This window comes from Macadamia integrifolia, chromosome 13 (assembly GCF_013358625.1).
Source record: "Macadamia integrifolia cultivar HAES 741 chromosome 13, SCU_Mint_v3, whole genome shotgun sequence".
In the NCBI taxonomy this organism is placed as follows: domain Eukaryota; kingdom Viridiplantae; phylum Streptophyta; class Magnoliopsida; order Proteales; family Proteaceae; genus Macadamia; species Macadamia integrifolia.
In genome coordinates, this window is record NC_056569.1 from 5167968 (window position 1) to 5195345 (window position 27378).

A 27378-nucleotide genomic window follows, 5' to 3' on the forward strand; every position below is an offset into this window, starting at 1 on the left:
ACCTAAGATAACATCGAAGTCACGCATCTCAAATCTAATCAAATGAGCAATAATGTCCCGTCCACAGACTTGAATAGGACATGGCTCATAAATCTCCTCTAATCCTACCTCACTCCCAGTTGGTGTGCTAACTACTAACTTGTGTGTTAACATTTTTGGCTTGATATTCATCTTCGTGGCAAAAGTGGGGGATACAAATGAATGTGATGCACCAGTATCAAACAAAACATATGCAGGGGTCATCGATATCAACAAGGTACCTGTGACCACTCCAGGCGATGCCTCCGCTTCCTCAGTAGTCAGTGCAAACACTTTCCCTTGCAGTCTAGCTCCCTGTGGTGCCTGAGCAGGACTGGTGGCGGATAATGGCTGCGCTGATCTGGTTGGTCCTACATAGGGGTCACGCGGTCTCCTCTGTGAGTAATTCTTTGCAAAGTGACCCGTTTGCTGACAGACAAAACACCTTAAGGGGACCGTCTGAGACTGTGCTACCATGGGTCTAGGTGGTGGTGGTGCTTGTCCATTTTCTGGTCTTCTATACTGACTGAGGCTGCACTAGAATATGTCCCCTTACCCAACCTGCTAGGTGCCACTGTCCTCTTCCCTTGGATGGCATGATAGTTCTCTCTTTGTTTATCCTCAATGGATTTGGCAGCCTGAACCACCTCGGCATAACTGTGGAGGTATTGAGCCACTAACACAGCCCCTATAGCGGGTCTTAACCCTTTCTCAAATCTCTTCGCCTTTGCCTGATCCCCCTTCAAATGCTCAGGTGCGAAGAAGAACAACTTCTCAAAATCCTGTTGATATTCCAATATAGAGTTGGACCCTTGTTTCAGCTCCATGAACTCTATTTCCTTCCTCTCCCTCACACTATTTGGGAAGTAGTTGTTGTAGAATGCCACTTTAAAGTGTTCCCATGTGAGGTTGGGCTGTAGGGCCACTAGTTGGGTTCAGTGGACTTCACCATGCATTTGCCTCATTTTATAGTTGGTAGTCGGCACGCATCAGTTTCTGTTCTTCAGTGAGGGTCATTACCTTAAATGCCTTCTCCATTCCCTCTACCCATTTGGTGGGTGCCAAAGGGTCCTGCACAATACCACCAAAGTAGGGAAGCCTAAACTTTGGGAATGTTTCCATCACTTTCACATTGTCCATAGGTATAGGCAGTATGGCTTGGCTCGGTGGTGTCATTTGCCCCTGTGTTAGTGGTACATCAGGTCGTGGGGCATAATGTACATTGGAGCCTTCTGGGTGGGTTGTGTGGTGAGCCATTTGTGCTGGGACTTGGCTGTGCTTGGGGAATAGTGGTAGGAGCAACGGTAGGTACTGGCTGTCTGGGGTGGAACAGCCTGTGCCTCTCGAGTCTGAAACACAGCATTGATCTATGCATTTAGACCCGTCATAAACTCCAGTTGTTGCTGTTGCAACCCTTGCATCATCCCATTTTGTTGCTGTTGTAGTCCTTGCAATATGTTGCCCATAATTGACACTACATCCTGGGCAGAAAGTATAGGTGGAGTAGGAGGGGCTCCCTGTGCTGTGTATCGGGCACCTCTTCCCTATTTGGTTCCGAAGTCGGTGGCTAACCCATAGCAGATGTAGTAGTACGGCGTGGCCGTTTAGGCGGCCATCCCACCTGTGTTTGGGATTTTCTAGAAGCCATGTGAACCTTCCTGTATAAGAGGTAACATAGGCAACTTAGTACAACTAAGCATGCATATTCAAGTCTTTATATGTACTAGGCTCAGACACCCACATCCTTAGTGTCCACATATTGAGGGAAGGAAATATGTAAAATGGACCCACACATATAAAGAAAAGAAAATAATTTCTCACCTTTTTACCTTCACCGGTGGATGGTAATTATTTCACCGGCCAGCCGGTAAACACTTTTACTATCTTTTAAAAGGGCTGGCCGAGAACTCCCATTTTCACCATAACCTCTTCCTTTTCTTGCCAAGAACGACCGGGGAGCTCTCCCAAGGTTGGAAGAACATAATCCGGTGATTTTTGCCGCCAATCCAACCCATATTTCGCGCAAGAGGTAAGGTTTTCCTCCCATTTTGCTAGATTTTTCACTTTCCCCAAATTTTCTTCTCTGTGAAACCCTAACTAGGGATTTATGTGAAATTTCTTGCATTCTTTTCAAACGTGCCTTTCCTTTTGTATACGCTTAGTTGGATATGTATATTTGTTATGTATGTATGCAGCCATGAGTTCTAGAAGAGACACACGCAGTCGAAATGCTGTCGGACAGATTCCAGCTCCTCCAGAACCCAACTTTGACAGATTTTAGTTCAACTCTGCGGAAAGTGCGCAGAAATGGGGGGGTGTTTGGAAGTAAACTTGTGGATTCCGGAAAGGCAATATTGCATGGTCAGATGTCTTCCCTTGGTATAGCGAGGCGGTTCCAGGCATTGGGTTGGTCACCCCTCTTGGACCTAGGGGACAGATGTTATGCTCGCTTGGTCCAAATGTTCTTTTGCAATCTGAGGGGCGAGGAAGTAGGGGAGAATGATTATCGTCTCACGAGCCGAGTTATGGGAGTAGACCTCTTCTTCACCATAGCCGAGTTTGGTGCTATTACTGGGATTTCAAGCATCGGGGAGAGTGTATATTGTGCTCCCAAGACTAGAAGGGGAGCCTTCATGCCCCAAGATAGTTTAGATGAGATGTGTCGGCAGTTGACTGGAACCATTGGTGGATGGACTAGGTTCAGTCGCTTCAAGACCACGCCCAAGGTGCTTTGTAGGGTAGTTCAGTTAAACATATTACCAGCTGGAGGTCATTTCAATGAAGTTTCTCTTCTCTAGGCCTATGTTATCCTTTGCTTGTATGTGGGTCTCCAGATCAACCTCCCATACCTATTGATGCGGCATATGGCATACCGGGCCAAGTACCCAAAGGACGGAAACTTGCTTTACGGAAATCTCCTTACTAGTATTTTCGTACATTTTGGGGTCCCCTGTGCTGACGAGCCCTACAGATGGAGCCAAAAGGTATCCTTTCGATTTACACTCCTTAGTGAAGATGAAGATTGACCCTAATGATGGTAGTGATGCTGAGGGGGTGCCGGTAATGGTCCTATAGGAGGTGACCAGGATATGGATATGGAAAACGACGAGGAGGCCTAGGAGAGCGAGGAAGATGGGGAGGATAGTGAAGATGAGGGACCTCCATTGCGTCAAGGCTGTAGGGGAATTACCCCACCTCCTCTTTACACTTCATCTCAATATGCCGGTGGTGCTTCTTCTTCGACCGCACCAGGTGATGCAGTGGGTTGGGATCGAGTGATGCAGGCTATGGAAACAGGTTTTCAGGGTCTGAACGCCCGTCTGGACAGCATTGATGATAGGGTCAGTCATCTAGAGGTATGGACCCGTAGGTGGGACACTTTCTTCGGGCTGGCATATACTACACTTTCTTCGGTACCACCCAGTGATCCACCCCAGCAGTAGTTTTTTTCCCTAGGTCCTATCTTTCAGTCTTGTTTTTAGGATTGTGTTCCTCTTGTGTTTTATTTGTGTTATTAGTGTTATAAACTTGAGAGTTGTTTAGCAGGTAGCTATTGTCTATGTAATTTGCTTCTAGTTAAGTCTTGTATTCTCCTCTCTCAAAGCTGTAAGCTGAATATGTCATTAATGAAATTATCAGTGTTAAAGGCTTCTATCTTCAACTTGTCTCCTATGTGTGAACTATGATTTATGTACTTATATTTAAGCTTTTATTTATAACCTAATCACCAATAGTCCTAGCATTTCATAGGTTTATGACTTAAAGTAGAGTATCGCGCTCTGATACCACTCGTTGTCACACCCGCCTCCACTCACCTGAAGGCTGGCAACATGTGCGTGTCCACAATCCATCCAGGATCCACGATGCAGTACTTTAAGTACATAAGATTATGAAATGAATTCTAAAATCACACACTTATAATATAAACAAAATATATCAACTGGTGATTTCTATCGATATTTACCATATTTACACAAAAAGATTGTTTTCACATCTGGATCATAATTAAAGTTATGCCCCCATAGGGCTACATCTGTTAAGTACAAAAAGAATAAAAAATAGAAGATGATACTCCCATCCTCAGCGTGCTCCAAATGCACAATCATCGCACACGCATCTATCCTCATGCGCAGCCAGCTCCTCATCCCAGAGGTCACTTCTATGGAGAGCCGGAACCTCGATCACAGTTTTCAATGGATTTCCTGAATCAACATCTAAAAAGGGGCAACAACGAGGGGTGAGCTTCCACGAAGCCCAGTGAGGGGGGTAACACACAAGCAATCACGACAATCCAAGAAAATGCAATAGTATAAGTATTCATGCCCGACCACATCAATATGAATGCAATGACATGATCCATTTATTATCAAACAATTCTAAGCAACAATTTCTAAGTCCAAAGGGGGTATAAGTACTACTGCAACATAGGTGTTATCCCCAGTCATGAATGTAAGTTATCAGTCTCCAGGGATACAAGCTAGTTGTGAGTCAGGAGCATGCCGGTTCTGAAACCACATCGTTACCCGGCAAACCCCTATTAATAACCCTCCCATAATACCACTACATCGAATCTAACATCGCATGTAGGGTATTCCCGTCACCGAATCTGTGATACCCTACTTTTTAAACCCGGTCTAATTACACGGTTGACCCGGTTTAACCATGCAGGACCCGAACCGGAGAGGGTTAAGGCGGGTTCCTTATGGACCATGATGGCAAGGGTAACTTTGAACACCGGTTGGCCGGACAAGTCCGAGTCAGTGCCAGAGGAGACGGAAGTACCCAAGCCGTGTACATGCACATATCATAAGGCCATGTACGGATAAAGCAGGTATGTAGCCGTATTCTAAAGCGCATACGTACAATATACCTTATGCCAAGAGTGAGATTCATGCCGAGAGTCGAATCCCATCAAAATCCCACTTGTTGGCCAATTTTCGGCCCTTAGGTAGGCGGTCACAGGTGGGCGCATCCGCCCACCTGAGTGACCCACCCATGTGTTACTAATGGTTTTTAGAAAGTATAAATAGCTATTATTAAGTTTTTATTTCCTCATTTATGACATTCGGGTGGTTGGTGAAAAGAGTAAAGAGGAGAGAGAAAAGGAAGGAGAAAAGAGAATGGAGAAGAAGAAAGGGGAGGAAGAGGAAGAAGGAATGGATTTAAGCGGCGTCAATGCTTGATTTTCCCATTCCGATGCCGGAAGAGTGATCCCCAGCACGAGATCTGCGTTTAGAGGTGAGCGAAGGCTATATTCCCTAAACTTTCACCATACCCAAGTAAAACCCTTGATTTGGGTAGTGTTTCTTGAGGTCTTGTAGATTCCCCTTGAGATGATGAATCTAAGGTTTAATAGATTGTTTATGTGTTGATTTTGAAGGATTTGAAAAAGTGTTTCCATGGTTGGAGCAGCATTGGTGATTTGAAGTGATTTTGGGGTTTTTGAAAGAGTTCTTGGGCAAAGAAGGTAAGATGGTTTCCATTCCTTAAATCTAACATAGATCTAGGTTAGAACCATCTTATGAGGCCTTGAATGTGTGGAGAATGGGTTTGGAAAAGCCCCATTTGATTCCCCAAAGGTTGGGGAAGGTTTCGGGGAAAAATGGCATTTTTCTGCCAAGACCGGTGGGCCAAATAGCCCGCCTGAGAGCACCCTCCTGAGAGGACAGGGCCCTCAGGGCCAACGGGCGGGCCAACCTGCCCGCCGGTCATAACCGGTGGGTCAACCTACCCGTTGGTCATGACCGGTGGGTCAACCTACCCGTCGGTCATGACTGGTGGGTCATGACAGGTGGGCTGTCTGACCCACCTGAGAGACTCTCAGCGTGATTTTTAAGTCCTAATGGACCCAAAACGGACGTGCGACTTTCTTTTAGGATTCTAAACATGATTTTGTCACCAAATCTTGTTAGTTTTGACCCCAAAGTGGTGAAATGCTAACCCCATTCACTCTGATAGGTTCACCAAATCTTACGCTTCTCGCACCGGATCTCACCAGTACCAGGCGTGAGTCTTTGTACACTATAGGTAAGTGGGGAGAGGACGTTTGGCCTTATTTTAAGGCTTGTTTGGCATTCATTTAATTATATCTAGACTAGTCATGCCATCATGCGAATTATGTGTAACTTAGCCATCCTCATATTATTATGACTTGTGTGTTGTGTTTATTTTCTTAATGTCAAATGATGATGTGATTATGTGATGAATGATGACATCATTGTGCATAATGCATCAATAGACTAGTTGCCATAGTCGGCTTGGAAATAAGTGCATCGGTGGCCCGTGGAATGGGACACGGAGGCACTATGCAATCGTACTATGTCATATAGGAGCATGCGGTGTAGGATTACCATCTTCCCGTGTTACGACCCTTCCCAACAGGGGTTGAGGTGTTGGTTACCATTTGGGGGGAAGCAGTGATCGTGGTTGTTGGGTCACTGTGGCGGCTAGACATACGCCCGGCTGATCATTAGGACAGTCGGCAACCCCAGTGGTATATTCAAGAGGGTCAATCGTACTGCTTTTAAATTGCTGGAGTCAACACCTTTATTTTCTGTCATTTACTTTCATGTTGAGAGCCGGTGGTCGGCATGCTTTACTTTTCCGAGTACTCACTGCGGGCCTTCTCCTACAGCCCTATGGGCGTATCGCGGGATGGAGTTCGTGGCTCGTACCCGGAGTATACGCGCACTGTGGTTGTAGTAGCACTAAACCGAAGACTTAGTAATGTTGTTTAGGTGGATGTGATGAAAAATGGATTGCATAGCATATAGTGTATATGATTTTGATTGTTGTGTGGTCCTCCTTTTCACTTATTGAACTAGTGAGCTCATCCTGTGTGCACCTCTTTTAGACGATTTTGCTGATCACCAGTCTGAGGATCAAGGGTCGGGCCCCACAGTGGAATTCCTCGAGGAGGATTGGTGGGTCCCCGAGGACTATAAGCACGGCACAGATTGCACGTGCGAGGGATATGCTGTGGGACCACAGCAGTGACTCCGTACCGGGTTACTTTATGATTCTTTTGATGATCTCTTTTGTGTACTTGATATGTAAATTGTATTCTTTTTGTGTAAATATCATGCCTGCGGGCCCACATGTATTTAACTATGTATTACAATTTGGGTATCAAGTATATTGGGGATATTTACAGGTAAATTAAGTCTTCCGTTGAACTGTTGTACATTTTCTTAGTTGTGTGTATGCTATGGTTGGATACTGTGTCAGATGATCCTGGCAGGTTTGGGTTAACCGGAGTTAACCCTGTCACCGGTCCGGTTCTGTGTGAACGGGGTGTGACAGAATCAAACATTGCGTGAGGGTCTGTCACGACGCTGGCATCTTCGCACCTCAGTCACCGAAAATCGTCCCCAACCACGGACCGTCGAACGAGAGGATTAGTCAATACGTAAACCCCTATTGGCAAGGGTTGTAGCACCAGGGTGGTTATACTAGCCTAATGCATTCTAATATGCCACAACACAATTCAATCACACTCACCCACACACACACACACACCCTGAGCTTGCAGTGCCGCCGGCACCAACCATTGGCCACCCTGCACCCTAGTCACACACACACACACACACACTCACACACCCTGAGCATGCAATGCCGCTGGCATCAACCGTTGGCCACCCTGCACCCTAGTCATACACACACACACACTCACCCTAAGCATGCAGTGTTGCCGGCTCTAACCGTTGGCCACCCTGCACCCCAGTCTCCACATACACATGCACACACCCTGGGCATACAGTGCCGTAGGCACCCACCACAGGCCACCCTGCATCCCAGTCATACACACACATGCACAATCATAATCCACATTCTCATGCCACATCAACACTTTACATACGGAATAATATATTAATAATATGCAAAATGATAAAACTCATCCATATATGCATTACGATACAAGCATTCCATAAAAGCACATAAAATCCCCACCTCGAGTTCTAGATGACGGTAGATAGTTGATGATTTTGGGTTGCGTGCCCCCGTCACTTCTCGGTTCCACGCCTAGGATACATAATGTTTTTAGGCTATTCGGTTATTCAAAGAGGAGTGGGACACTAGGACTCGTGCCCCAATAAAAGGATAAAAATATAGCTTTAAAATGGTTCACCGGTGGACAAATCCGAAAGGGGTGCACATCCTGCAATATTTTCACCGGTGGATGGTTACTTGCCTTCACCGGCTGGCCGGTGACCATCAGCCGGTGAAGTTAAAATTGGGGGTTTCTTGCCCAGATCAGCCCTATTGGCCCTGTGGCCTCTGTGTATGGTGGTGGAAATGTGTATTTTTCAGTGGGGTGTCATTTCCCAACTCCATTCCTCCCTTCTCCCTCTTTTGTATAGTTTACAAATTGGGTTTTGTGATTTTAGGGTTGGTTTTCATGTAGGGCATCCTCACACACCTCACTTAGCTTAGGTTTAGTGAAATTAGTGAGTGGATCAACATAGGGTTTCAAGATACACCCAATTTCCTCAATACACAAGTCTAGGTTAAGCTAAATTGGGGAAGACTTAGGTTGAGCTCATGGAATGGTCATTAATGGCTCATGAAATCACTCTCACACACCATACACAGGTTTTAATTTCATTTTCCCCAACTTAGGATTAGGTTAGGATATTAGGTCATAGAGAATTTGCTCAAATTCCCAATTCCTAGGGTTTTGGTTAGGGGTTTCATAAGGATTTGTCCTTGGACCCAAGGTTGAGTGAATAACCTTGCCAATATAGGTCTTTTACTCTAATTTCCTCCTCCCATTATGTAGTCTTTATGGTTGGGTAGGTGGGATTTGGTTGGGTCTCCATTACTTCCAATAAAGAGTGAAATGGGAAGGGAGAGAGAGAGAGAGAGAGAGAGAGATTTATGTGTCTGTGTGTGGAGAGATGAGCATGTGGGCTTACCTCAAGAATGAAGCCCTAGCCTTCCTCCTTCCTTCCTCCCTTGCTCTCCTTCTTCTTCTTCTTCTTCTTCTTCTTCTTTCTCCCTTTCCTTCTTTCTATTTTGGTAGGAGAAGAAATGAATGGTAAGAGCCCTATTTATAGCCACTTAAGTCCCACTAAGGGTTGTTTGGGAATTAATGGGTATTTACCCAATACCGGGTTATTCCGCTGTTCGGCACTAACGGGCCCGCTTCGAGATGTCCTGCCACATTAATCAACTCCCTAACACATTGTTCCATTAAAGTGGATGGGTTTGGGGTGCACGATCGTGAGGTCTCGGGTCCAACGGCAAAATAACCCAAAACTGGCCTGTGCACTCACCGTGTGGTGTTCACCTGTGGATGTTCCATCCGCCGGTGACCATTAGCCGTTGAAGGCTGAACTGGTCACTTTGTATGGAGATCTCTCCTCTGTCTGAGTGGGGTCTTCTCTAGGGTTTCTAGTGTGTGTGAGGTTCAACTGACCTTTCCCTTCCAATTACTTAAGCATGGGTAGCATGTGCAAGTGGGGTCGCCCTTCCTTCCTCGGCAAAAGACGGATGCAACCCAGTACTCATTGGTATAGGTGTCCTCCGGTGTCGCACCTGAACATTAAATAAGAAGTTTTAGGGTTTGGGTATAACAAATAAGACCATCAAATAAACCCCCAAGGATACAATAACAATGCAGGAGCAAAACCAGCCCAAAACCCAACCCTATAGGAAAGAGAAAGACCTGCTATAGAGCTGGAGTGAGAGAGGTGCGGCCAGGCCTGTAGGGCTCCAATTGAGCTGCAAATTTGATCGTATGTAAGGCCCACCAAGGGTACAAAAGCCCCCAAATATGAAGAGCTTCTGACGGCTGGTTATGGAGTTATGAAGGTTCTTGATTTCTGACCTAGGAGAGAAAATCAAGAATTGCAGAAAAACCAGAAGTGAACAGCTGCTGATGGCTTCCCAATAGAGATCGAGTGGCCCTCTTGAAGAGTTGAACTAGTCCTTAAAAGGCCTTGCAGATTAGACCTCATAATTGGCCAAAAGAAGAGATCGTATGGCTTCCAAGATTAGGTCTGAATTCTAAAATCGATCCCTGCTGTAACAGAAACAGAAAAGAGAAAACTGAAAAATAATTGCAGAAATTAAGAAAAGAAGCAGGAGAATGTGGGGGAGGAGTGGCTGTCTCGGCCAGGGCTTCTCACCCACAACTATCTCAGTTGTTTTAACATAATGACTGCAATTTGCTTTATTCAAATATAAAATTATGAGTACATAGGCTTCTCTATTTATAGAGGGCAGAATAACAATCAAACTATTACTAGGAGTTAGTTTCCCAATAGGACTAGACACTCCTACTTCAACTAGGAGCTAGTTTCCCAATAGGACTAAACACTCCTACTACAACTAGGAATTCAAAATTAGACTAGGAATAATAAACCTATGTGGAAAACAAATAGAGTCCTAAGACAATTTGGACTCGACATACCACTTACTCAACTCGATGGGCCCAATGGCCCACTAATTAATAAAAAACAACTACTAATTATTCCCCTAGCCGATGGGCCCAATTGGCCCTTATTTGTACTTAGCCACTCAGGTGGACTAAGTAAGGGTTCGATTGGCTTCTTGGCTAGACCCTAGCCACTCAGGTGGACTAAGGATGGACCCTTCTTCCTCTCATATTTCCTTCCATAATGTGTATCTACATCAGAGGTCCTGGGAATGCACAACTTGCTTCCTTTAAAAAGGAAGCCATCTCTCAGCAAATAATTCAAGCAACTAACAAGATTACCTCTACTCAAAGAATTGAATAACTCACTAAAATCAAGACAAGTGGAATACTGGTCCTTGACTCACTTGAATACTACAACCTCTATGCTCATGGTCTGGAGTAGTACATTGACTTGACTTTTAGCATTTGTGCGACTGAGGAACATGTTCACCCGGCTTAGTGCATCTGTTGTGGTATTCTCAACACTAGGTCGATGTTTGAGTACAAAAGTGTACTCTTGCAGGAATTTGACCTACTTAGCATGTCTCTGGTTTATCTTCTTTGGGCACTCAGGTACCTCAGAGCCTGGTGATTAGAGAATAACATGAATTCTTGTAGTAGAAGGTAATGTCGCCAATAGCTTAGGGATTGGACAACTGCATAAAATTCCTTGTCGAATGTGGAATATCGTTGCCTGGCATCATTAAGCTTCTCACTAAAGTAAGCAACATGATACCCTTTTTGTCTTAGGACACCACTTATTCCAATACCAGATGCATCACAATTTACTTCAAAGACCTTAGAAAAGTCTGGGAGACGTAGGATGGGGGCCTCCATCATTAACTTCTTAATTTCAGTAAAGGCCTTTGTAACACTTTTAGTCCATTGAAACTCCTTTTTCTTGCAATCCGTGGTAGGAGACATAATAGAACTAAACCGGTAAATGAACCTCCTATAGAAAGTAGCAAAGCCATGAAAACTTGGCACTTCATGGACATTAGTCGGTTCTGGTGACTCCACAATTGCTCTTACTTTCTTAGGATCAGTAGATACTCCTTGTGCTGACACAAAAAACCCTAAGAAGATGACTTGGTCACTGATGAAGGTACATTTCTTGAGGTTGGCATAAAGTTTTTCATGCAGAAGCACCTGAAAAACCTGTTGAAAGTGATCCAAGTGGGAAGACGAGTCTTACTGGAGATGGGGATGTCATTAAAGTAGACCACTAAAAACTTGCCAATGAATGGTTGTAACACCTGATTCATCATCCTTATGAAGGTGCTAGGTGCATTAGACAAGCCAAAAGGCATGACTAACCATTCGAAAAGCCCATCCTTTGTTTTGAAAGTTGTCTTCCACTCATCTTCGGGGCCTAGCCCGAATCTGGTGATACTTGCTTTTAAGATCAATCTTTGAAAAGATTGATGAGTTGGCCATCATATCCAACATGTCATCAAGCCTAAGGATATGGAACCTATACTTGACAATGATCTTATTGATGGGCCAGTGACGGCTCTACTACCAACACACATCCGCCATGTGCCATCCTTCTTTGGCGTGAGCAAGGTAGGTGCCGCAGATTGACTAAGCCTCTCCCTAATAAATCCCTTTTGTAGCAATATCCACTTGCCGTTTAAGGTCGGCGTGTTCTATAGGATTCATATGGTAATAGGGCAGGTTTGGCAGAGAGGATCCTGGAACTATGTCAATGGCGTGCTAGATGTCAAGCATGGGTGGTAGTTCGTCAGGTAGTTCCTCAGGGAATAACCTCTCAAACTTCCTTAACAAGGGTTGTACTTCTCTAGGAGTCTCAGTAAATTTACTTGACGTAACGGTATTACTCTGTATGGCAACTAGAGCATAAATAACCCCTGACTCTCTACACTCTCCTTCAAACTATTGTCGACTTTAGATGTTGAGTGTTTTGGGAGGGGTTTGTTTAGAGGTGCTTCCTTTGTGCTCTGGGACCTTTGCTTCTGTAGGGGCACTAGGGTCAGTCTAATCTTCTTCCCTTTAAATTCAAAGACATAAGTGTTGGACTTCCCATAATTGGTGACATCCCGGTCATATAACCATGGTCTTCCTAGGATGATGTGAGCAACATCCATCTTTAAAAAATCACACCACACTCGGACCTCATATCTTGCAAAGTGTAAAGGGACTAGAAACCTCAAATTAATGGGAATAGTAGACTGATCTACCCAGGCAACCTTGTAAGGTTTCAGGTGGGGCTCTGGCTTGAGGCCCATTCGAGCAACAATGCTCTTGGTGACCACATTCATGCAACTCTCGCTATCAATGGCGACGTCGCTGTTCTTGCCTTGATGACATGTGTAAGTGATAAAGATGTTGGTTCGTCGCCAATCGTCATTATTCTTAGGTAGTAAGACCATGCATCACACAATACCGAGCTTGAGGTTACCAAACTCCTCGACCTCCTCATCGGATATGGTCTCATCTGGCCTATGGTCCTTATACTCATTGTCTTGAAAGTCCTCTTTGTCATCATCTTCTCCCACATAAAGATTTCTGTTGGGGCATTCCCTGGAGAAGTAAACTATACCCTTTACACTTGAAGCACTATTGTTGACCACTCCTCTTGGGTGCTTCTCCCAATATTCCTTTTCCCTTGTTGTCAAATTGATGTTGGGGTACAACAGGTGGTTGTGGGAATCCTAATGGACCTTGGAGGAGTTTCCGAAAGTGGGACTCCCCAGCCTGGAAGCTCTTTTTTCTAAGGATAAGTCCTCATGGAGGATTCTACTTCGAAAGCTATCCGGAAGGCTTGTGAGACATCTCGTACCTGGTGGGGTGCCATACGTGACTGGATTTCGGAGTTGAGCCCAGTAAGGAACCTGGAAATTGTCTGCTCAACATCCTCACGAATACGGCTTCTAATTTTCAGTTCATTGAACTTGCTTATGTACTCAGTCAAAGTCAGTTTCCCTTGCTTTAGGGTGTTCATGTCATTTAACAATTGTAGCCTATAGGTAATAGGCAAGAACTTTCTTTTGAGCCTCTCTTGCATCTCTACCCTTGTTGTCACTGGCTCAAGTCCTAAACTGATCTCTTGGTATTCTAGGTCTGTCCAAAAGTCCTGGGCAGCTCCGATAAGCTTGAATCTAGCAAATCTGAAGCGGAATTCCTTGGGCATACCATAGAAATCGAAGTACCAATCCATCTGCTTAATCCAGTCTAAGAGGACTCTAGCATCGATTTGACCATCATAGGAAGGGGCATCTACCTTAATCCTTCATAACCCTTGTCATACTATTCAAAACCCTCATCATCTCCATATGGAGTGTGGTGCCTTGGACTAGGTTGTCCGCGACCTCTACCCTGACCTCTACCATGTCCTGTGCCTAGGAAGTTATCCCCTATCCTATCATAACCATCAGCGTGGTTGTCATGGTTCTCCACCTCGGGGCTAGGAACTCCTTTCTTAGGTCTAGTGCCTAGAGCATTGTGGCCCTACTGTCCGTCTGAGTTTAGGACATTTGTAATGGTCCGGAGATTAGCAACCTGTGCTTCTCGTTCACCTTTACTAGCAACCAACTCAGCCTGGTTAGCTTGGAGGATTCTTAAGGTTTCTTCGTTCTATTGAAGTAACCTCGCTCACTGCTCAGGCAGAATGGGGGTGTTAGGAGGGTCAGACATTTCTTGGTATGCTCTACCACTATGGGTGGACATAAAAAATGGGGGAGGGGGTAGCCAAGGTATTGTTGCCACACTACGCTTCAAGGCCTACTCAGAATCTCCAATTGAGATAGGTAGTTGGCTCTTTTGACCTTGAGACAAGAGATGTCCTTATCAAGGATGTGCTTTTGGTGGGAGTAGTGTCCTATGCTATTTGGTCCAGCCAAACTAAGGAGGAAGATGATGTCTTCTAAACTGTGGTAGCACTCTCTCAACTCAGATTCGACTATGGAAATGTGATGACGAAGATTGGATCTCAGTAAGCAAGACATAGGGACAAAACCATCAAAAACCTAATCATCACAACTATGCTCTGATACTAGAATTGATGTAGGGAGAGTCTTAGGGATTAGAGTCCCTTTATAGGTTGACTAGTTTAGCAACACTGACGTACGTTAAACTCAGGTATGGGCTGGAAGTAAAGGAAAACAGCAACATACATGAGTCATGTGCAAATTTAAAACCAGGAATTTACAGTAGCAATAAGCAATAAAAATCCTCAGCATTAGCGTCAACCAAACAGATTTCAATTAGGCAATATGGGGGTGGGAACATGTAGCAGTAAATTGCCAATGGGGTGCATGCATTTCAAGATCCCAGCAATAGCAGTTACTAACCCAGCCCTTAACTTGCAGTCAATAAGTAAAAACCAGTAATATTCTTATGCAGAGATTCAGCAAAGGGATAAGTAGCAGCAAACAAAAAGGATTCAGCAGGGGTTGGGGCATGCGACAGAGATCATAGGTAAAAAGAAAGGAAAAAAAAAAAAAGGCTTATGCTGCTGTAGTAACACCAGGGAAAAATTCAGGGATTGGGGGAAAAAGAACAAGAGGAAGTATTGAAGTAGAGGAAGAGAGAGGGAGAGAGATTACCTTACTGTCGAGAGAGAAGAAGTGGAAGAGAAGCCATCCACGATGAGGGGAGAGAAGAGGCTCACAATGGGGTGGGGGGAGAAGTTCTTGCGCACAAAAACTGATTTCTGTTTTCATTCACTAAACTTGGCCGTAGGCATTACAATTCAATTAATTAATAAAAGCCAAAAAGAATCAAATCAGAATCTACTGGTTTAAATAAAGAGTCCTATTCTAGTCCAATGCCTTTTAGGAAATAAAGAGTCCTACTCTTATTAATTAAAAGAAAAAAAAAATTTACTTTTCCTAAAAAAAAAAAAGAAAACCATAAACTAGCAATCCCTTCTTGCGTTGAGTGCTCAAGTGGGGCCCATGTACAGCTGTGCAAGGAAATCGATCAAGGAGTCCTTTCCCTTCTTGCATTGAATGCTCAAGTGGGGCCCATGTACAGCTGCCCAAGGAAATCAATCAAGGAGTCCTTGCGTGACTCCAAGGTGGGCCCCATGCTGATCCTCATCTATCCAGCCAAATAGAGCCCAAGCTGGATGGTCTTCTACAATGCCTCCTCTGGTGAACTCGATAGCTTGGACTGATGTCCCCATGATGTAGTTGGGCGATGAGTTTAGAAACAATATCTTTTGATTTGGTTCTTTATTTACTTTCCTTTTTAGTTAGAAATTAGTTTGGTTGGAGATTTTATTCCAATTGCTATTTAGGATAGTTTCTAATTAATTTAGCTTCCATTAATTGATGGTCTTTTATTTTAAGTAGTCATGTAAGACCATATGAAATTTCAGTTTTAGTTTTTGAAGATTTTGAATGAATTGAAAGATTATTTTGGGTGTCAACCATGGCTGCTGTGGATGATTCCCTCTTCCTCCCTCTCTGAAGTTCTCTCTTCTCTTCTTTAATCTTCCCGTCCATTCTTACTTCATTATTTTTCTGATTTTTTTGTTCCCTGTTCTGGGCGATACCTACCAGAACCGAAGAACTTGTCCCTGAAGATTGGTTTTCCATTGATTGGCCCTGAGGTTTGGGTCGAGGGTAGGGTTCCCAGAGACGAACAGCTCCTTGCAGTTTCATCCCAAGCTCCCGCGAGTAAGTGGAAGACAAATCTGAAAACCAGAAGTCAGATCTGGTTCTCCACCTGATTCAGGTTGCGAGTTTCTTCCCAAGGTTGTGGCAGCTTCTTCTGATCTGATACTGGTTGGAATCAAATAGCCAGTTGACTTCTGATCTCTCTCCCAAAGTTTCGTTTCGCATGGATTCCCACTGAGTGAGTTCTGCTGATCGAAACCAGCACGGCTTCTGCTGGTTCTATCGTGTCTGTGTCCCTAAGGTTACATAAGGTCGCAGATGGTATTTTTCCGTATTTACAATTAGATCCTATTCTCTGATATTCTCATAAATAACCTTCATTCTGGATTTTATTTCAGTTTAACCCCTTTACTAATTAAATTTCGAGAACTGCTCTTTGTTTGGTTTTAATTCCTGTTAAGTTCTTAGTCAATTATTTCACTGTAAAAAGCTCCTAAATTGTACCAGAAATTACAATATTGCCCCGGTTTTGCCTAGATTGAAATATTGTTCTTATGTGGGCCCATAAGCGATCCAACTCCCCGGATCCGCATCACCCCATCAATTCTATTTCTTGTCATTGGCACCTTAGCAATAAAATTGCTCCTTTGATTTCTTATAAAATGGCTACGATCTTTCAAATGAATATCATAGCCTTTTCTATGAGTTGCCCCAAACTTAATATATTGTTCTTCATGTTGGGCACATAATAGACAGTAGAAATAAATTGGTGCCTTCCATTTCTTATACAAATCAATATTTTTACTTTCCCTTTGACAGGAATTTTGGAAGCATCTTAAAAGGTAGCATTGCCATTTACCGATTCATCAAGCTCCATGAACCTGCTCTTGTCTCCACACATGTGATTGCTTGCCCCAATGTCAAGATACCATGCATTATATTCTTGGCTTTCATCTCCTTTGTATGCCAACAACAAGGTGGACTCTCCATCTTCTTTCCTTTCAACATATTTGACTCTCTTCAAGATTTTAGTAGCATATCTACATTCCGTAAACAAATGGCCAAACTTCTTGCAATTATAGCATTTAAATTGATATTTTTCATACATTTGTCTTCCATTTTTGTTGGGTAATTTCCTCTTCCACGACCTCTTGTAGGATGGAAATTGTCTTTCTTCATTTTTGTATAATCTTTGGGCACCTCTTCCATCTCTTCCTCAAAAATTGCCTCATCGTCGTCCCCTTTGGCTTCTTTCATTGCCATGTCTTTCTTCTTTTTTCTTCAGATCAAGCTTAGTTTGAACCTGCTCTAGTGGTTATTTCTTCGTATTGATCATTTCTTCATGGGCTTGTAATGATCCCATGAGTTAATCAATAGTCATAGAATATAGTTGGATTCTTCAATGGTTACAAACAATATAATCAAACTTTGTATCCAAAAGTCGAAGGATTTTTTTAATCACCCGAATGTTATCTAAATTTTAACCAGTTCATTTTAATTGATTTGCGACAACCAAAACTCTTGAAAAATTGGAAATTGATTTGGAACTTTTCGTATGTAAAGGCTTAAATTCACCTTTAAGAGTTTGGAGACTTCTTCACTATATCAACTCCTTTGTGAGAGTTAGAAACTTGCTTGGTGGTGGTTGTGTGCTATCTTCTCGAATGTGCCTTCATCTATGCGTTGGTAGATGATGTCGAGAGTCTTCTTATCTTTCTTTCTTGTGTCCTTCAAAGCATCTTTTTGAGTTTGGGACAAGGTGGCTTCTTCTTTGCGCTCCTTGTAGTCTTTCTCTATAATCTCCCATGCATCTTGTGCACCAAGTAGTGTCTTCATTTGGATTCTCCAATTGTCATAGTTGTCTTTGGTGAGTCTAGGAACTTGGAGGGTGAACATCCCATTCGCCATCTTCTAAGCTGGCTCTGATACCAGTATGTTGGAAGAGAAATTTGGAAAGAGAGTGAAGTGGAAGATAAGATATATGGAAAAATCAAATGCATTTACAAACTTGATTCTTAAACTTGACTCACTTACACTAATGGTTAAGGGAGACACCTTTTTATAGGGCTCCAAGGAATCTTTTGGCTACAAGGTAATTTATCCTTCCTAGCTATTTCTTAGACATTCCACACTCCTCTAAGATATTTTCTACACACTTCTACAAAGATAGTTCTACGTATTTCATACTTCAAGATATTTCTAAACACTTCCTTCTTCAAGATATTTCTACACTTCTTTAGGACTGTTCTAGAGTTTGGATTTCCTTACAACTTTTCCAGACAATTACAAGTAAGACCTCATACTTTAATTAATTACAGCTTAACCCAAATACTTTTAGAAATTACAGTTCAGCCCAAATTCAAGTTTACATTTTCAATAGATTATGGTATCCCAAGGGTGGGTAGCTATAGCTCAATTGGCAAAGGCCAACACCTCATACTTAAGAGGTGATGAGATAAACTCCTTAGGGCCTCCCTAAAAAAAAAAAGCAAGGTGCTTGACTACTTGGAGTATTTTCTCTAGGTTCTGTTGATTGTGCCAAAGAGGGTCTACATTTAATTGTTTAGCTTAGAGGTTGGGATGAAGTTCATAACTTGGATCAGGTAATACTTATTATTATTATTTGTTAGAACATGGGTTAAATGTGTCGTAGGGGCACAATAGGATCTTTCCCCCCCTCCAGTGACCTTATTTAGAGTGGGGCGGCTAAATTGGGCGGGTTTTCCTGTAATTGTGTTGTGACTTGTGACTTGTACTCTTGTTTGACTCTATTTTTCCTAGTATAAATAAAGGGCTTGTGTGATCAGTTAGATCACTCTAGTATTCCCCCCATTCATGCTGTTAACATTGTATCAAAGCTAATTTTCTGATCTAGGGTTTTCAGCCACCTTTCATCTCTTCTTCCAAAATCACAAGCCCTTCCTCTCTCATCTTCCATCTTCTCCCACCTTTGCCTTCCTAATTACCTATAGGACAGCACTAATGAGGTGATTCATATGAATCTAGTTGCTATCCTACACGTCACCTCAATGTTCTAAACCAAAATAACCTTGAAAAAATAGGGTTCTTACCTGTTTGCAATTTTTTAGTCTTCTTCTCCTTTGGAATTTGGTTCTTCCTACTTCTAAGAACAAATCTCCATCTATTGAAGATCAAGTACATCAACCTGGAAAGGACCCATCATTACCTACAAGATTGAAGCCCCTTTCATCTACTATTTCAAAAACTAAGTTTTTGCTCTCTCAAAACCTTGTCTCCATCGATTTTAGGATCCCCTCCCTCAGAATCGATTGAGATTTGGATTCCTCAACCCTATAGAGGAATTCGACCAGCCATGTGGCCCAGCATGCCAAGGCTGTGTGTGTGATCCTATTCTTTGAAGATTTTTAGGGGTTTCTCCTAAACCCTAATTTGGCCATCTCTTCAGTTCTTCATCAGAATCAGATATAACTTGGAGGAGCTCTTCACCACCTTATTGCACAGTTTGATCCAAGTATTAGCCTTTTCTGTTGGCTGGCTTTGAAGATTTGATATTTCTCCCATTTTCTGTTGACTTCTTCCTGTTATCATCATGTCTAGAGTAACTATCGTATCTACTGCAACCTCAGACTCTGATAGACAAGGTGATGTAAATAAGTCACTTGGGCTTATTTTATTGCAAATAAGTCTTGGGTTGTGTTATGTATGTGTTGGGCCTTTGATCCCATGGGTTTTCTTTGAAATGGGTCACTTTACTAAGCCTAAAATATGGGTAGAAGGTAGGAAAACGGAATTTTATTCATTAGTTTAATTAGTTGCTATTTAATTCAATAAAGGCCCATTAGGCCATTAGTTGGTTGTAAAGTTCTATATGGACTATTAGTTAGTTAGTCCTACTCCATGTTGGAGTCATAAAGTCAAGTCAAGTTCTAGTCCTATTTTGAATTCTTAGTTGTAGTAGGAGTGTTTAGTCCTATTGGGAAACTAGCTCCTAGTTGTAGTAGGAGTGTCTAGTCCTATTGGGAAACTAGCTCCTAGTATTAGTATGATTGTAAACTTCCCCTTTATAAATAGAGAGGCATATATACCATTATTGGACAGATTTGAATGAAAGAAAGTTTGCATTTATGAAAGAAAGTTTGTAACTAAATGCTTAGAGCAGCTGAGATAGCTGTGGGTGAGAAGCCCAGGCTGAGATAGCCACTTCCTTTATTCTCTTTCACCCTTCTCAACCCCCTATCTGTTTTATTCTTCTTTTTAATTTTATTTGCTGTAACATTCAAGAGGTATAGTTCAGATTTTGATAAAAGTCTCTAGAAATCAGAACCGATCAGCAATCCTAGTGGGAATAGGAGAGAGATCGATCTCCTCTCTTTCTTTCTTCTGTACTCTATTCAGCTAGGTCTTCAATCAGGGTATTCCAGGCCTCATAAGGGTCCCACGATCCTTACCTAGTCACTGTTGGAAGCATTCAGCTGCTGTTCTTGAAGGTTCTCAGTTTTCTCTCCTAGGTCAGAAAATCAAGAGAGCTTGTAACTTCACAACCAGCTGTCAGAATCCTCTCAACTTTGGGGGTTTTTGTACCCTCCCTAGGGACTATCTACGCCCAAGAGTGCAACTCAATCGAATTCCTACAGCCCTGGCCGCACCTCTCTCTCTCCAGCTCTATAACAGGTCTTTCTCTCTCCTATCGGGTTAGGTTTTGGGCTGGTTTTGCTCCTATATGGGTATTGTATCCTTGGGGATTTATTTGATGGCATTATTTCTTTATTTCTTACTCCTATTTGTATTGTTTGGGGTTATAAACTGCGGAGTTAGTTACTTGTAATCTACTCTTGCATGACAAGGTCGCATGAATATATTCATTTTGGTGCTTGCTCTGTGAAATTGTATGGAACTAATTATTTCATCTGGTCCAAAACCATTTATCTTACGATTGCTGGCAGAGGTCTCATTAGACATCACAGGAAAATCAAAGAAACCGTCTGAGGAGGTTACTCTTCAGGACAAATGGATCACCAATGACTCTCTGGAGGATTCTTGTTGCTAGAAACTACTTCTCAAATCTGTGCTGCTAAGAATTCTATGGACAAATAGGGAATGATGCTCAGGTGTGTTCTCTTCGCAAGAAAGTGTGCAATACTACTCAATAGGACCTCTCTGAGTCCAAGTATTATTCTGAACTTCAAACTTTGTGGTATGAGCTTGATCACTTTGCAGACTATCATCCATCCAGTGATGAAGATATTGCTCCCTATGCAAAACACGTGGACAAAATTATGGTGTATGATTTCATGGATGATTTGAATGTTGAGTATGATTAGATTTGTGTCCAGGTACTTAGCAAATCTCCCTTCACTACTCTGGTTTTTAGTCCTTTACCCTAGTTCATACGGAGGAATGTCGCCATAACTCTATGCTTCATACTTCCCTTTGGCTGTGTTTGGTAGCCAAGGAGGGAAAAGAAAAGAAAAAAGTAAAAAAATTGTATTATTTTCTTAGTTTAAGAAATTCTCATTGTGCATGGCAAGTCTTGAACCAAGAGAAGATTCTTTTTTGAATTTCAAAATTCACCTTGGGAATGTTGAAGTCTTTTGCTGCCAAAAAAAAAAAAAAAAACTTGCCAAAAACACCAGAAAATACAAAAACTTTTCTTTTCTTTTCTTCTAATGGTAGTGAAACATACTTTTTTTTCTTACCATTTCATATCTTTTCTTTTGAGAAATCACTCCTACAAATTGGTTCTATTACTTCTGAGGGAGCTTCCCGTACCAGTGACACTACGAAGGAAGTGGTGAAATGTGAACACGACAACAAACCATAACATACCAAAGCCACATGTTCGAAACTTCATCTAAAACCAGCTGATTTTGAAGCTAAGCATGCTCATGGTAAATCCAAGAACAAGGCTTATCAGGTTGAAACTGCTGAAAAACCTTCTGCAATTGATACTGGTCTATCCCAGGAGGAACTCCAGGCTTTTAGGTGCATGCTCTAGGCTTCCAATGCATGCATCAGTGCTTGTCAATTCTCCAGTCTCTTCAGGTTCCAACTTTGCTCATCAGGTAGTTTGTTTGGTGGTCACTGTGCATCGGTAGTCTCCACTCCTTGGATCATTGATTCCAGTGCTATTGTTTATATGACAGGTTCGCCCAACTTTTTCCACAAGTATTCACCCACCTCAGGAAGAGAAAAAGTGAGGGTTGCAGATGGCACCTTGTCTTCTATCTCTGGAAAGGGGGTTCTATTCAGTGTTCTACTTCACTTTAAATTCAGTTTACATATCCTTGATTTTACTACTAATCTGCTATTTATTAGTAGCCTTACTAGGCACTTGAATTGTCAAGTAACCTTTTGGTGAATTTCAGAGACATTGATAATTCAACTCTTCAAGTCTATCGTAAGGGTTACACCAGAAATAAGCAACTTGAGAGCACTATTACCACTACAACACCTTTACGCATCCCCTCTCTAGCTCTGGATCCAGAGCCGACTGAGCCTATTGTGATAGGTCTAATTTCTTCTTCTGACCAACCTATTGCTCTTATAAAAGGCACTAGGACCTTGCATTCAACACCACATATCCCATGATGTTTCATATGATTCCCTTTCTCCCTCCTATCATGCTTGTGTGTCTTCTCTTTCTTCTATTCATGTTTCCAAAATTGGCAGCAAGCTCTTGTAGATGAAAAATGGAAGGCCACAATGGTGGAAGAAATGGATGCCCTAAAAAAGAATGCTGCATGGGAACTTGTGACACTTCCTCTTGGAAAAAACTAGTAGGTTGTAAGTGGGTGTTTGTGGTGAAGCATAAGATAGATAGCTCTGTAGATAGGTATAAGGTGGCTAAAGGATTCACTCAGACATATGGCATCGACTAATAGGAGACAATTACACCAATTGCCAAGTTGATCTCTGGGCGAATGTTACTCTCATGTGCTGTGAACCAAGGATGGGATCTCCAACAACTTGATGTCAAGAATGCTTGCCTTCATGGAGAGCTAGATGAGGAGGTATATATGGATAATCCACAAGGTTTCTCCAGTAAGGGAAGTCAGTGCAAGGTTTGTAAGTTGAAGCGTGTTGTCTATGATTTGAAACAATCACCTGGAGCATGGTTTGGGAGATTTCACAAGGCGGTGAAAATCAGTTAGCTGATGTATTCACTAGGGGTTTAATTGGGAAGATGTTTTATTCTTGTTTAGTCAAGTTGGCCATATGCTGATGATCTCATGATTTTCTCCACCCACTTAGAGCCCATTTGGGAACTCTCCCAGGATCATCTTTTCTGTTTTAGATTCCATTTTAGAACAGAAATGGGCAAAAAAGCGTTTGGTAATTTCTCTCATTTTTTTGCCCAAGAAATGAACCGGTCCAAAATATCATCTCAAGAACAGGGACCAAATAACACCTTTTGGGTGTTACTACATTCCCAAGATGGTCTTCAAGGAAATAAAAAATTAAATTGTTCCTGATAAAAACCTCAAAACCTCCTCTTCCCTAAAACCGACCACCACTTTGCAAAGGAGAAGGAGCCGCTCTTGCCTTTAGCTGGACGAGGAGCTTCAACATTGCTCCCTCTAGGAAAGTCGATCTTGCCTCTGAACTTACTCCGGAAAGCTGACCTTGCCTCTACTCCTGAAACCCTCTGAACTCACTTCGGCATTCGCTTTCAGACGACGAGAAGAATACCCTGCAACAGTCGAGATTCCGATCTTTCAGGTAGGTATGTCCCTCCCAGAGAAAAATTAGAAAAAAGTGATGCTTGTTCTTCTCTTCTCCTCAATGTGCGCTGCTTCTTCTCTTTTTTTCTAATGTAACCTTTTTTTTTTTGGGTATGTAATGGATGTGCGTAGTTGTGCTTTTGGGATTTTTGGGTTCAAGAAAGGGAGAGAGTTTACCCCCCACCCCTGCGGTAGCAAACTAAAATCCAATTAAACTGCATTGAGTTGAGTTGTTGCTTGTCTCAGTTGAGTTGCTACTTTGGTTGTTTAACAACCGCATCGTAATCCAAAATTACTCCTGTTCAGGTGCCTTAATTAGAGAAGAGCCGTTGAAGATAATACCTACGCAGCCTCGTTTGTTAGAAATTTTTTTGTTTTGTTCCAGATTTGAGAGGATTTAATAGCTTCTTTATTTCTTCTCTTATAGTTGGATTCTGTTTGGATTTTATTATCTCATTAAGCCAAATGCATCTGCAAATTTGAATTTCTGAATAGTGAGAATCTCTATCATATATTTGTACAACCCAATTGACCCATGTCCACCTATCTCTCAAACAACATTGCCCTCAACAGATTAACTCAGATACGGACTATATGAAGTCCACAAAAACAGACTTTGAGAAATCCATCCTGATTGAATCATTAACTCTGTAGAGGCAGAAAATGGCGACAAACCATCTTGGTTTAGTATTAACTTTGCTCAATTTATTCCTTGGTTTGCAAGAACCTCATAGAACTTTCTTAATCCTATTCATTCACCCATCTCCTACATTCTCTTAAACAACATTTTTGGACTAAAGTCGAGCAGATTAATTGAGATAGAGACCAAATGAAATCAACCAATTGATATGAAACTTATGTCCATTTACATTCTGACTCACCCATTGTTTCTTATGATATTTAATATCCATTCCAGATTTGAGAGACTTCAGAATATGGGATCTCTACAAAGGGGGGAATTGTTTTCTCCATAGGCTTTGAGGACACCATCAACACTATAATGGCTCTTCATCTTCATCTAGTCAAAGGAACCGAACAAGAGAGATAAATGAAGTTAGGATACACAATGCTAATGCGTTGGCTGTGAAGGAAAGACTACAACCAATATGAAGAAAGTGTGTTTAAGTATTTCGATGAAACTACTTTGATGAAGCTTCTCCTTTTTTTTTTTTCTTAGAATTAATTTGAGGTTTGTAGTGAAACAAATGTGATACTATGGTTGGATGTTTAAAAACCTATGATTTGACTTCTTCTTTTTTGCATTGTCTATTGCATTGTTTTTAACTAGCTTCTTCTTGTAACCTTTATTTATTTATTTAACTATGATACCATATTTCATCTCTATGTTATGGTATTGTAACCTTTATTTATTTTTTTAAACCATGAAACCATGTATTTTGATATCAATTTCATTTCAATATGGTCATTAATGGCGTTTAAATATTGAAATAATGAAAAAAAAAATGTGCCAGAGAATAGGTCTTACCAAATGCCCTTTCACTCCAAAACTATCCCCATAACGGTTTCGGAACAAGTTTACCAAACGCCCAAACAGAGTCAAAATCATATTTTAATGAGGTAACACAAATAGATGATTTTGCCGAAGAACGGCGTTCTCAGAAAGAAATCGTTACCAAACGGGCTCTTAGCCTTTGCTGATGATCTCATGATTTTCTTCAAGGCTCCACACCTCTATATCATCCATCTTATCCTCCCTCTTCTTATATACTTGGAACTCTATTGGATGATTTATTATTAAGTGATTGAAACTAAATATCGTTAATGATTCTGAGCAATCAATCTCCTAAATGATAATTGATAGACAAGGGGTTTTAGAGTTTGACTATAATTGAAACTCTATTAGATGATTTATCATTTAGGTGATTGATTATGTCGGGTTTCCATATAAGTTACGTCAAGTTTTTAGTTAAAGAGGAAAAAATGACATTAAGTTATTCGGTCCGGTTTCATTTAGAACCGTCGGTTCTTGGCATAAATCCAGATCTAGACAGAACCAAGTTATAAATACTTATTTCAGATCCGGGATTTAACTATATGATAATGGGTTGGATTTGGTTAAGGGTATTTGGTCCAGAACTGGATTCGGTTTTCGGTTCTAGTTCCAATTTGACACCCTTAGGCTCCGTGCCAATCTCTTCAAATCGTGCCTCTTCCCCTCCGGGGTCTCTGCATCTACCTCTGCCAGCCTTTTGTAGCTTACTGGATTCTCTCTCGCATCCCTCCCTATCAAATTCCTTGGCCTGCCCCTCATTTCCTCCAGGCTTTCTACCCATCACTACACCCCCATACTGGATCTCATGAGGAGAAGCTCCAACTTTGGAAAGGTAAGCTTCCATCTTACGCGGGCTAATTGGTGCTTACAAGATTGGTGCTCCAATCCCTCCATCTCTCTTGGTCAGGTATCTTCACCTTGCCAGCCTCCATCATCTAGAAGGCCGAATCCCTCCTCAGCTCGGCTCCTTCCTCTGGAAGGATCTGAATCAAATAAATTTCTCCACCCTCTTAGTTAGGCCTCGGTTTGCCATCCCAAACGGCTTGGGTCTTCAAAGAATTAAAGAGGTTAATTCTATTGGCACCCTCAAGCTCCTTTGGAAAGTTGCATCCAAGCACAAAAGCATTTGGTCGTCTTGGGTCTACTCCATTCTAAAAAAAGACTCCATTTGGTCCGTCTCCCCTTTAGCTGACTCTTCTTGGGTTTGGAGAAACATCCTGGCAGCCAGATCCTCGGCCCTCAGTCCTATTTGAATCTCCATTGTTTATTGCTCCTCGAACCTTCTCTGGCTTGATCCCTGGCACCCCTCCGGGCTCCTCTCCTTCGTCAGCCCTCGAACCATTTACTCGTCTGGTCTTTCTAGAACTGCTAAGGTAGTTGCTAATTTTGGGTGATGGCTGGACCCCCCCCCCACCTCCCTTGCTTCTCTTGCTCACATTTGGGCCTCCCTCCCCCCTTTAAGGCCTTCCTTTTGTGATAAGACCACCCGACTCCCTTCCTCCTCGGGTCTCTTCTCCTCAGCTTATGCCTAGAACCATCTACGCAATCCCGCCCCCTTCTTCCTTGGTGGAAATTGTCTGGTTCAAATGCCACATCCCTCGCCATAGCTTTACCACCTGTTGTGCTCTCTCCGATTGCGTTCCGACTCAGGCCTTTCTTATCCATTGTCATATCATTGTCCCCCCTTCCTGCTACCTTTGTTGGAATGGCCTCGAGGATACTGATCATCTCTTCTTCTCCTGCCCTTTCTCTTCCATCCTCTGGAATAAAGTTCTCTCTTGCTGTTGGCCCTCTAACATGAGACTTCTCCCTTTCAGCAGGGAAAATATCTAGGTTGACATGACTTTTGCCGGATCATTCATTTGTGATACTGTAGGGAACTTTCCTTCTGTGCAGCTGTCAACCACCTTTGGATGGAACGTAACCTTCGAAGATGGATTCCAACTCCCGTTCCTATGACAAGACTTGGAATGCCATCTTCTTTGACGTCTCCACCAAGCTTGGTTGCCTTAACCATCGCCGCGTTTGTGATACCCCTAAAAATAGGCACATTGTTGCAGCTTGGGACCTCCTGGATTCCAATTTAGGTCCTCCCTTGAGCTTTGTTTCCCCTTAGGATTTAGCTTTTGGTTCCCCCCC

The 27378-nt window shown here is 42.4% G+C and overlaps 1 protein-coding gene across 3 annotated transcripts in view; it reads left to right on the plus strand.

The window, feature by feature from the left end:
* The window catches only part of LOC122059922 (ribulose-1,5 bisphosphate carboxylase/oxygenase large subunit N-methyltransferase, chloroplastic), a 70569-nt gene that overhangs the window by 15655 nt on the left and 27536 nt on the right, over positions 1 to 27378 (plus strand). Inside the window, exon 2 of one of the 3 annotated variants that reach the window (XM_042622995.1) lies at positions 16843 to 17000. The exons of 1 other annotated variant lie outside the window; for it this stretch is intronic. In XM_042622995.1, the coding sequence (XP_042478929.1) occupies positions 16941 to 17000 (60 nt within the window). In that variant the 5' untranslated portion in view covers positions 16843 to 16940. Of the gene's footprint in view, positions 1 to 16842; positions 17001 to 24642; positions 24842 to 27378 lie in introns of all 3 variants that reach the window. One more of the 3 variants, XM_042622997.1, reaches the window with a different exon arrangement.